Source organism: Martes martes (assembly GCF_963455335.1).
Source record: "Martes martes genome assembly, chromosome: 1".
Lineage (NCBI taxonomy): Eukaryota > Metazoa > Chordata > Mammalia > Carnivora > Mustelidae > Martes > Martes martes.
In genome coordinates, this window is record NC_137888.1 from 132,470,916 (window position 1) to 132,483,633 (window position 12,718).

Genomic DNA, 12,718 nt, shown 5'->3' on the forward strand with positions numbered 1-12,718 from the left:
GCATCAACCTGTGTGAAACAAAAACTAATAAAATTGCAAAGAGAACTTTTAAAATCCACTATCATGGTTGGCAAGTTCAATAACTGTCTATCAGAAATGGATAGATCTGGAGGGTAGTAAATCAGAAGGACTCAGGTGAACGCAACATCATCAATCTACTGAATATACTGAGATCTACGTACTTCTTGAAACAACAGCAGCAGAATACACATTCTTCTCAAGCTCACATGGAACATTCACCAAGATATTACACATTCTGGACCCCAAAACACACCCAAACCAATTTGGCAGACGGGAAATCATGCTCTCAGACTGCAGTGGAGTTAAACTAGACATCAATAACAGAAAGACAGCTAGAAAACTCTAAAAGAGAACCATCTGTGTGTTAGGGGGTCTGGATAAGTCCATTCTTCTGCAGATCAGAGAGAGTCCAAGAAGGCTTTAGATTAGGCAAGTAGCATGACCAGTTGTGCTTTCTGAAAATAAGGCTATAACACATGGATTCTGCTGGAGGAGAAAGAAAAGACATCTAAAGAGAACAATTAAGCAAGTGAGAAACTACATAGGAGGTTTAAAAAAAAAAATACCTAAAACAGGGCAGTAAAAATAGAGGAGAACTGATGAATGTGAGAAAACTACATATAATGACCTCTTAATATTTAAAAGTAGAAAATGCATATCCTCAACTTACCTATTTCTAACCATCTTTATTACTACATCTTTCATCTAAGCCACTAACATTACTTAATGTGGAAGCATACCACAAGACTCCCTGTTACTTTTCCGGACTCCATCTTCACCTCTACCCACCCCGCTGCACAGCAGCCAGAATGATCTTTTTAGGTATCACACCCCTGCTCAGTACCCACCAATGGCTTCCCATTGCAAGTGGAATAAAACCCTAACTCCTTACTTTGGCCTATAGGACTGCTTGGATGGCATCTGCTCTCTCCCAGAATTTCCCTACTTAAATCACTTACCTCCCGCCATACCTGCCCCCCTTCAGTTTCTCAAAACACTGAGCTTATTTTCACTGAGAGACTGCACTAGCTGTTCCCTCTGCCTGGAATGTTCTTTCCCTAGATCTTCAAATGGCTGGCTTTTTAAAATTTTTCACATCTCAGCTCAGATATCATCTTCTCAGAGATGCTTTTTCTAATCACCATTCCTAAAACTGCCATCCTTCTATCTTATCACCCTGCTTTATTTCTTCACAACAGTTACCATCTTTTACAATTATCCTCTTTATCTATCTATAGGTGCTGACTTTCTCATTCCTCCAACCCCCTCCCCACCCCACACTAAAATGTATATCCCATGAAAGCAGGACCTTGTCTGTCTTATTCACCACTCTATTCCCAAAAAGGATAAGGCTGGAACATAGCAGACATTCAATAAATGTACAGTAAAAAAAAAATGTACAGTAAAAAAAATTCTTATCACAGATGCTAGTAAATGAGTAACACTGTATAACATTCATTGAGCTGTATTTCTTCTCTTCTCCTATTGCATCATGAGGTGCCTTACAGACTCGACTGAAACCCATGGATTTTAGATAAGGCAGTGCCTTATAAAGAGAATGTATTACCTAAAGTAGTAAAATTATTCAAGCTATTCAGCTTTTATTGTTAGGCAATTTGGTGGCTTAAAAGACTGACAGTCTTACCTTACAAGCTAAGTTACCTGCCACAAAATTTATAAAGAGATGGCAAGGAGCCTTACTCTAAATGTGGAGGAGAGCCATGGAAGAGCCTTCTGGGAAAGAAGATGCAACCTCCTCCAACCATGCTATGAACTACAGGGTCTCCTAACTGCCATCCCTGAATCTTAGGCTTGCCAAATGAATTAAAATGTACCATTGGAGACCATTTATAAAAGAAAAAAATAGCCATATATATGTTATACACATCACATGCATACACACATTTTAAATATATAAAAAATGCATAGAAAACATAAAACCAAATAGTTACAAGCATACAGTTTTCAAGAAATAACACTTCCTCACACAGCAAAGCATAAATGTTTGTGTTAAGTAACCAAAATAATCAATGGGCTCCCAATGCCACTTCCTATGAGGCCTGGCTGTCTGAGTTTTATTTTCCCCTTCTCCTGTTTGTTTTGTCTTTTCAGTGATCTGATCCACAGAGCCTCTGACTGTGTGACGCTCCAGTATCATGGTCCCTCTATTTTCATTTGATAACAGCAGATTGATCATGATCCTTCTTATTAGCCATTTAGAGCTGAAGCTGCCAAGTTTTCTAAGATAACTGCCTAGAATTTTTTTTTAAAAGGGATACCTTTACTGTTTGGCTAGCAATATATACCATGCATTTTGCTTTTAAGAGGCCTGTTTTACTGCCACTGATTATACAGCTACTTAAATGATTGGTGAGGAAATTCAGTTTTTGTTTTCTCCAATAAATATTTGAGTGACTCCTGCACACTAATACAATGGCACTCTACTTTCTGCAACTATATGCTAGAGGTCAAGAACTGCCACACGATGTCTCTGTGAGTAGTTTCTGTATAATTGGCTCCTCTTGGGTTACCTAGATAACTCAGCTCATCAAAATGATCCCATACCTCCCTCCCTCAACCTACCACCATTGCCAGTTACATACAGTTCTGTGGTACTCTGAACCCATGATTCCCCTGTTTTCATTTTTATTTTTTAAAGTAAGCTCTAGGCCCAATGTGGGCTTGAACACACAACCGTTAGATTAAGAGGTACACATTCTACTGACTGAGCCAGCAAGGTACCCCTCCATTGATTTTCATTCTAAAATAGAAAATGTGACTTGTTCAATATGTAGTATAATGTTAACGGCCATCTGTGTCATCTGATTACTCAGTGTTTGGGACCTGGAAAGAGATGAGTGTCAGAGAGCCAGAGGCCCTGACCTTGTAATAGGTCTAGCAGGAGCTGAACTAGCAGCAGAACAGACAGGCAAAGCTACAGAAGAACCTGGAAGAAGGTACTAGGGATATCTATGACTCTGCAAATACATGGCCCATCCTAGATGCAATGATTAAATTTACTAACATTTATGTAACTGTTTACAGCCTAAAGTGTTAACACATCTAGGGGTGCCAGGGTGGCACAGTCGGTTAAAAGTCCAACTCCTAGTTTTGGCTCCAGTCATGATGTAAGGTTGTGATTTCAGGGTCATGAGATTGAGCTCTATGTGGAGCTCTGTGCTCCGCATAGAGCTCACTTGAGATTCTCTCTCTCTCTCTTCCTTTGTCACTCTCACCTACTCGCGTATGCTCGTTCTCTTTCTCTCTTTCTCTAGGATGAATAAATAAATCTTTAAAAAAATGTGTAAACATATCTGAATAGTACTATTACAACATACATTTATTAATCTACAGCAATCTTTTGAGGTTAACTATTATTCCCATTTTACAGAAAAGGACACCGAGGAAAGATGTTCATTGAAAGTAAAATGCCTAAGATTATAGCGTATGTTGCTAGAACTTATCCTAGGACTTTCCCACAAAAATTCCATGTACTTCTCACTACATGACGCAGAAAGGTAAAGCCCAATTATGTAAAAGTCAACAGATATTAGCCATGTGCTAAGTAAATAACCCCTTCACATGGTAAATACTATGTAGACTGAGAGAAGAGGTTGTTTGCAAACCTGAATGACTTCAAGAGAGACACAAATAAGGAGGGTAAAACTAATAGTTGTCATTTAAAAAGCAATTTGGTTAGAAAGGATTTCTAAAAAACAGGAGACAAATGTTTCTAGCAATACCAATATTATGACCACATAATATAACCTTAATCAGAAGCACATGATTTCAAATCATTGTTGAAAATTGAAAACCAGATTAGATATTATCCTAAGATCATAAATATTGGAATTTATGTTGAAAGAGGGAAAACAGGAATCTATATTTTAAGAACAGAAAATAATTGTTACTATCAAAAATGGCCACAATAACTTTGTTATTAACATAAGGCAAATATTGCACTTAATTAAAACTCCTCTATGGATTTTGTATCTTACTAAAATTACAAAGAGATAACATCAATTTGAATTACTATAAGTTCTACATACGTTCTTTTGACATCTTGTTCAATCATTGATCGCAGTTCTTTATCTTGAAAAAATTTGTTCCACAGACTCTGAAATAAGGAAAACAACCTATTTAAGATAATTTTACACCTTTACTTGTCTTTTATGATCTCAATTTAATAATTTAAGTGATCAAATTTATCCTTCTCTGAGTTATCATTTCACATTGTGGAGAGGAAACCTGAAGTAGAATAAGTTTTATTAAAAACTACTAGTCTAATATCAGAAACACATCCTTATACTAACATCAATTTTTCCAGTAATAATGTTGTGCATATTTAAAATTTTTATATTATATTTATAAAGTAAATGATAGTTCTGCTGCTCTACACCCACTACTTCCCTTACAAACAACAAAAAGCTCTGCTTAGATTAGAGCAGAGCCATAGGCCAACTGGTCTCAACTTGAACCTGACCTGAACTCCCAATGCACTAAGACATGTAATGTTTTTTTGCAAAGCTTGGCTTTATGATCAAGCAGATTTTTAGACACTTTGTAAAATGTGAATTTCAGTTTTAAAATTCACTTAATATTCTGTGCTGCTATACTATAAACTGTATCATAACAACTGTATGTATCAGTAAAAAAAGAAATGCTGGTATTACATATTAGCTGGAAAATAATTTCTGTTAGCAGGGAAACAGGAATTAGAGCAGCAATTGAAGAAGTTATACAATACTCTAAAGTAGTAATTATTCTTAGTCTTCTCTGAAGTATCAGTGGGGAGGGGCAGATATTTTTCATTATCTTTAAAAACTTCTTAATAGACTCACTCCAAAAAGTCACTTTTCTTCTTGCAAGTTAGTCCCACCAAGTAAACCCCCATCTATTTTTATCATAAAGGGAGGCCTTCCTAGAGTCCCCACTGCCCACTACAAGTTGACAGAACAGTTCTAGCCTCCTGTTTATGCTCTTCTCTTTTACCCTGAGTTCTTATGGTCCCCTGTGACATCTCCAGAATGCCATTCCACAGAAAGAGATCATAAACCTCCTACAACACAAGATGAATATAGCATAGAATAATTTCCATCAGGTTTTAGGTTGCATAATATATGGAGTAAAAAAAAAATTAATTGGCATGAAATAACATTGTTTTCATGGTGATTGATAACCTGTCTCATAAGCATATTCTTATGGGCAAAAGAAGCTGAGATATGAATAAAGATGAACTTTACCCCTTCATCCTGTGAAAGGGGATTATTGATCATCAAATCTTGCTGGCCAACAACCTTCCTTGGGTTTGTGATGTGCTGGCAGGGAAAGAAAGAAAACACACATGCAAAGATCAGAGGTTACTGGACTTTAAAGCATACATAAGAAAACAATCACATTAATTAAAGTACAACTTACTATTTCTTTAACGTTGCTATACCATGCTCTTAATTCTTTAATTCTACTTATCCACTGACTTTTATCTTGAGGAAGAACACAAAGAAATAGCTGTCAAAGAAAAAAAAAAGGAAACTTTTGTAAAAATCCTAACAAGCAACATGTAAAACTATGCCAAACAGAATCACCTGAATCAGATATTCATACTGAATGCTCCAAGAGACATTCATATTCATATCATTCCGGTTCCCCATAAATTATATTTGGGAATGTTTATGTGTATTTGGACAATTCAAAAAGTGAACAAAGGCCACAAGACCAAGATCCCAAAAACTACACCACAAAACTGAAATCAAGGTCCCTCCAGATTTATATTAAAAATGAGCAAGAATGTATCAAGGTTCAAATATAATTCCCATTTTACAGTCTTATATTAATGGGGTATTGACAGACACAAAGTCCAATGATTAATTTCAAGGTTTTTTTTTTTTTTTTTTTAAAGATTTATTTATTTATTTATTTGACAGAGAGAGATCACAGTAGACAGAGGCAGGCAGAGAGAGAGAGAGGGAAGCAGGCTCCCTGCTGAGCAGAGAGCCCGATGCGGGACTCGATCCCAGGACCCTGAGATCATGACCTGAGCCGAAGGCAGCGGCTTAACCCACTGAGCCACCCAGGCGCCCTAATTTCAAGGTTTAAGATTTGTCTTAACACAGGCAGGTAAAGGATAGAGAAGAACAACCTGAGGGCATGGCTTGAGAAGTGAAGTCATTCTTTCTACGGCAGAGACATTAATTTACAACTGGCAACTAGCTTATGAAAACAATAAGCATTCTTAAAAAGACAAATTTGATTTAATTTAGTTTAATGCCACATTAAAATAAATCTGGACTTGAGTTTATTTTTAGCAAACGAAGGCTACTAAAAGTTAAACAACAAGGACTAGGGGATGGGACACAAATATTTGTATACAAATATTCTAGCAGCACGTCTTTTGCCTTTACTGCCTGCATCTAACAAAAGAAAAATGTATTTTAATTATTAAATCTAAATTATTAAATCTAAAACTGTCTAATACATCATGTGTTCCTTACTGTCTTTACTTGCACAGACTCTTTATGCTCAATTTATGCAGATATAACCTAAAAAACTTTCAATAGAAGTCATTTCAGAAATAAGTCTAAACCTCAATTCATTTTGAGAGAACAAAAAGGGACAATATTTCCAGGCAATTAAAAAAGATAACTGTAAATTATTACTAGTTTTGGTAATCAATGGCCCTTTCTCTTAGGAAACTGATCTAATTTTCTTCCACTTCTCTTTCCTGCTGCCCTTCACTTTATGTTTCCAGTTTAAAAAAATGTATATGTACATATATGTATATATGTACATATACATATATATATGAAAAATCTTTTCCATCTGCTATTTCTGAAGCAAAAAGGGGGGGGGGGTGACTAAATGGCTGCACTTGATACAGTGGGAAGCTGGAAGAAAATTCCCCTCTGCTCCTGCCCAGCTTCAAGGATTTCTGCAGAAGCCTCTGCGGGATGTAAAGGTGTTGCTTCGAATTCTGCTCCATCAAATGAGATGAAAGAACAGCTATTTCAAATGACTCCTTTAACATCACCAGTTACTCGGGACTAAGGTGGTTCAACCTTATTAGTAAATGTCCTATGAAAGATAAACTTGGATGGCCAAAAAATCGAGAGTGAAGTCTCCTGGAAAATTCAGTGATCCCCTGCATGGGTAATCTCTCAGGGCATCAGGTAATGTGTTGATATACTGCAACCACAAACTGTAAATAAATATTTTCTTCTTACCTTCCAGCAAATGCTGCGGAACCTGCTGCTTCTCAGCTGCCCATTAATCCCCTTCTGCCTTATTGTTGCCAAGTAATTGTTGTTTACAAATAGTTCTTCCCATTCTTTCCTATATGCAAGAAACCAAAGCATAGGGATCCTTTTGTTAAAATTCTCTGCTTGGAGAGGAATGCTACAGGAAATTAATTTTAAATAAGTCTAAGAAATGCAACTTTTAAAACATATATATTTAGTTGTGTACTGTTTCTGAACGCATGGCTGTCTTTTTGGACACAGTTCTTCTTAGATTTAATGAATATGTAGATCGCTATAATTATGCCAGCTACTGAAATTCATAATGTCTATGGAGGCTATTCCATTTCCTCTAAAATGCTGGTAGCGCAGTTCAGTGCAACAAGAAAAAAATGAATATTAATATAAATATATGACTGCTTTACCCATTGACAAAGACATACCTGCTCCAAAAATACACAACAAAAAGGGTACTGTTGATTACATTGGCTTTTCACATGAAATATCTGTTTAAATGAATCCGTTTCTCTTTAGTGTCAGGCTGGGGAGTTAAATATAATAGAAGACTACTTTCTTTAACTTCCAGTGCAATTTACTATTGAAATCTCTGCAACTTCTTTCTACATGATCAGTTTTAAAATTTTAACAGGTGCAGGCAAATTTGAAAAAAAACATCAAAAAATTAAAAAGCCTCACTGTAAAAACTGTTAAAGGCAAGCTTGAGTACCTTGCAGTACCTATGGCTGAGTAGATAAACAACTGAAATATGCCTCCCAGGCACACAGACACCAGGGGCCTAACACCTGTGCCTCATTAATATACAAGTAAATCTGCTCTACTGGGAAACAATTGGAAATTAATTGTCCCAAACCATTTACTGAGTTTGAATAAAGGAAGTAGACCTATATTCCCTGCATCTTGTACCAAACTAAACATCAAGAATCATTTGTCAACAGTTGAGGCTACTGAACACAGCTTTGTGAAATTTCTGATTTCCTAATGCCGCAATCAACTTATCATCAAGGCTGAAACCCTGGCAATCTCTTCAGAGAGACTTCCTCAAAAGAAAGCCTTTAAAACCCTCAACTGTCCTCCATGTAGGTACACGGCAGCAGTTCTCACTGGTCGGACCTGACTCAATTTGAGAAAGGATGGCCTCGCACATCATGTTATCTTAAAGCCAGTAATGCAACCAACTACTAAAACACCCGACTGTGGAGTATCATCTCCACAGAGTTTTCAGAAGAGTGACCCCGGCAATGGCACATTCTTGACTGCCACAAGCAGGAGAACTTCCAGCTCAGGGCCCTAGTGCACCGATCCCGAAGCCTTCTGCCAGGAGGGGCTAGTGGCTAGGTATGCCATATGAGACAAGCACTCCAGCACCTTAGTGAGGAAGTCCACTCCTAACACCACTCCATGAAAATTCCTTACTCCCAACACTCCATTCATAAGAGAAAATAATACTTCATTTTTATTTTAATTTGCATTTATGTCATTAGTGAAAGTGAAAATTTTTCATTCTTTTGAGTCATTGTATTACTTCTTTTTTAAAAACATCCCTTCTTGTCCTTTGCCTATTTTAAGCACCACAGGAATAGTGATTAAGAGAATGGACAGCAGAACCACACTCCTGTGATAAAAAGATAGTCATGCCTTCACAGAAACAGTACACAATTTACTAGCTACTTACTAGCTGTGCAAGCTTGGGCAAGTTACCTAATGTCTCTGTGCCCCTGTTTCCTCATCTGTAAAATGAAATAACAGCATCTACCTCAAAGAATTATTGTGAGGATTAAAATACATGACAAATCCTCAGAAGCATGTCTAGTATATAAGAATATTTTTTAAAATTAGCATTATTGTTAATACTAATTATAATATTACTTTTATTTTACTGTGCCTTTATTGGTCCAAAGGAGGAGTTTTTCATACATTAAAAACATCACACCTTTGTCTGCCACACACATATACTTTTTAACCCAATACCTTGGTTTTCAACACAGTGAAGCTTTTTAATGTGTATATTAATTTAAATTGAACATTATTTTCTCCTGATGCTTTTTCCACTGTTGTCATGTTTAAGTAATCCCTAGCCCCTCCAAACTCAAAGAAACGTTTTTTTAATCATATCAGTCCATTTGTATTACCAATAATATTTTAAAGACATTATCCATTTCCCAACAATCTCACATATATTATTCACATCTCATATTCAGGTTTTGTTTTTACCCAGTTTTAGCAGTACTCAAAGATGAGATAAGCAATGAGTACATCTCAGAAAATGTTAAGTATGTCTAAATAGCTTGTGGTCTGCAAGCAAAAACTGCAGATTTTAAATGGATTCTGAACCCAAAAGGAATCAAAATTTGTGCAAGACCATGCAGTTCCATGGCCTGAAATCACCGATACATTCCAGATAAGAGAGGGAAGTGTGAGGCAAGGACTCCCCCAGCCTCTTCCAAAATCAGCTCCTATTCACAGGGACTGGGACAGTGTGAAGGTAGACACAGCTGGTGGCTAGATTCATTGCCATCTTGTCAAGTTACGCAGCCTTTTAAGGTCAAGTTACATACTACTTATGTAATGAAGGATAATTATTTGTTAGCTTAGATAAGACCCTGGGCCTTGATTACAGTGTCGGCAGAGAGAACAGGAGACTGGGACATGTGAAATGGAAACATTATCTTTGGAATTCACAATCATCTCAATTTATTCAGGGTACTCAGAGTTCCAATTAAGGCTGAACGCCTCAAACTGATGAAGAGCCCTAACAACAGAGCAACACAAAGGTCGCAAGAGAACTCATTGTCTTGCTCTTCTATGGCACCGTGTTTCATTAATGAACAGTGATACGGAGTAAACACAAGTGACAGTGCCTACTATGTGCTCAGCACTCAGAGAGATTAGAGAAAGCATGAAGCTAAGGAGGTCGAGGGATCTGTAAACTAGTAATAATCGAAGTGAAGGCCAAGCACTCTGGTAATACAGAGAAGGGAGAACTAGTTTTATACCTACAAATGAAAACTGAGTGTAGAAAATAATAGTAGTCCCAGGGGCACTCAAATGCCACTCCAAGAGCTGGGCTGTCAGACCTTTAACAGTATACAGAGGACAAAATATTGAACACTTTAGCCCTTCGAGGGGAGCCGAACCATAATTAAAGTTTTTTACAATCATAAATACAAATGGGGACCTACTTCTGAACTTAGATCAGGACATGGGCAAAGAATACTAAGTTATTGATGAGTCAGTGGCGGAATTTTTCAGCTTTACAAAAGTAAAGGAACGGTAGTTTCTAAACTTTGTCTTATATTTTTTTTAAAAAGCAAGTAAGGGGCGCCTGGGTGGCTCAGTGGGTTAAAGCCTCTGCCTTCGGCTCGGGTCATGATCTCAGGATCCTGGGATCGGGCCCCACATCGGGCTCTCTGCCCAGCAGGGAGCCCGCTTACTCCTCTCTCTCTGCCTGCCTTTCTGCCTACTTGTGATCTCTGTCAAATAAATAAATAAAATCTTTAAAAAAAAAAAAAAAAGCAAGTAATATGCCTGTAACAGTCAAAATCTGGCAATGATGCTATTGAAATGCTAAAAAAAATCGATACATATTTAAAAATACGATATTTTAGTAGTAGGAGCCTGGGTGGCTCAGTTCCTTAAGCATCTGCCGTCAGCTCAGGTCATGATCCCAGGGTCCCGGGATTGAGTCCCACATAGGGCTCCTTCCTCAGTGGGGAGCCTGCTTCTCCCTCTCCTCCCTGCTCCTGGTCTCTCTGTCTCTGTCTCTCTCAACTAAATAAATAAAATCTTAAAAAAAAAATACAATACTTTAAGTAAATCACTTTTAACCTTTACAACAACTCTCCTAGGGTGTGTATTTTTAACCCTTCTTTATCAATGAGGAAACTAAGACTCAGAAAAATTTAATAAGAGGGGGAAAAAAAAGAGAATCAGGAAAAGCCTCTTTCTGGAAGCAACACTAAAAGGGAAATGCGATACTGCGGCCATCAAGGGACAAAAATGGCCTCTGGAAACAAGGCAAGACAAGAATATGACCTTATATTTTCTTCCTTAGATTTCTAGTTTTTGAACATTAAGTCCAAGGGTACAGAGATAAGTTTTCACCAGTTGGACTGAGGAAGTAAGTCAACAGGGCTGTGAGTGGTTAAAAACCTGGGGTATTTAGGTAGGTTCCTCAAATGGAACAGATGAGAGACGCCTGGGCCTTAAGGAGTTTCTTGACAAAGCACTAGTGCCATCTAGTGACAACCACTATGCCTTGCAGGCACTGGGTCCCTAAAAACAACCAGCATCTAGGCACAGAAAGGCAGAAACTGGTTTTCTTCTCAGGCCTTAGTGGCTGCCCTAGAAGCATTGTGTGAAAAAGGATTCTGAAGCTACCATGTGCTCCTCAGAAAAGAATATTGTGACTGATTAAAAGTGTTGACCATGAGTATTGCAGTCATTTCTCAATAAATGAAATCAACTTTTGCAGCAGCAATTGAGGTCTCCCCTCCAAGAGTATCTGTTTAGGTAGCTAATCCACTTGGCAATGTTTTTGTGTTTTGTTTTTTGTTTTTTTGACATGGCAATCAACCAGAATACGCAGTGAATAAATACAGCTGATGGTCATAAAGAGATCTCTATTTCTTTCTTTTCTTTTTTTTTTTAAAGATTTTATTTATTTATTTGACAGACAATGCGGGGCTCGATCCCAGGACCCTGGGATCATGACCTGAGCCGAAGGCAGAGGCTTTAACCCCCGAGCCACCCAGGCGCCCCAGGAGATCTCTATTTCTAATTACATATTTTAATGTAGTATTTCCTAAGATATACACATAAAATTAGTATAAAACTAGTTAGCACCTTCTAAATGTAATTGTTTAAATACTTTTGTAACCTAAATAATGCATAAATTACTTGATTATGTGGCAGTTCTCTACTAGAAAATTTCTGAATTGTCCTAAATGATGACAAATTAGAGAAAATAAGTTTATGCTGTATATTTTATAGGATGGTTTCTACTCCATTTTTGGGCACTACCTGAGCAGGCAGCAATGTCTTTATGTGGCTAAGAAGAAACCCAAACAACTACAATTATTGAAAACAATTCAGAGACTACATACAGTCTAGTACTCAGGATCTTCAATACTTGGTTAAGAGGAGCTACTCTGGTTTTCACTGATAAAGAATGCAGGGAATGGAGAATGGATTATCACCGGGGATGTTCAACAGGTCCAACAGAGAAGGAAGATCAAAGAGGGAAGTATGGTGAGGGGGTGGTATGGTGAAGCTCTGCACAGATGACCCTGTAGTTTACAAGCTCATCTAGCTCTTGATCATCTCATTTTTTGAGATTTGACTAGACATAGTAGCACTAAAGTCCAGGGCAAAATGAAGGTGATCTTTATGCAAAATAAGATCACAGTCAGATGCGTAGAATATTTGAACGTAAGAAAGCATAAAGT

At 37.4% G+C, this 12,718-nt stretch overlaps 1 protein-coding gene across 4 annotated transcripts in view; it reads right to left on the reverse strand.

Annotated features, from left to right (window-relative positions):
- TBC1D5 (TBC1 domain family member 5) overlaps positions 1-12,718 on the reverse strand; it is a 543,265-nt gene that overhangs the window by 231,226 nt on the left and 299,321 nt on the right. For 3 of the 4 annotated variants that reach the window (XM_080807878.1, XM_080807881.1, XM_080807879.1), the window contains 4 exons: positions 7,242-7,350; positions 5,440-5,529; positions 5,265-5,339; positions 4,071-4,138 (listed from right to left, as the gene is read on the reverse strand). In XM_080807878.1, coding sequence (XP_080664004.1) covers positions 4,071-4,138; positions 5,265-5,339; positions 5,440-5,529; positions 7,242-7,350 — 342 coding nt within the window. Of the gene's footprint in view, positions 1-4,070; positions 4,139-5,264; positions 5,340-5,439; positions 5,530-7,241; positions 7,351-12,718 lie in introns of those variants that run through there. The other variant, XM_080807880.1, reaches the window with a different exon arrangement.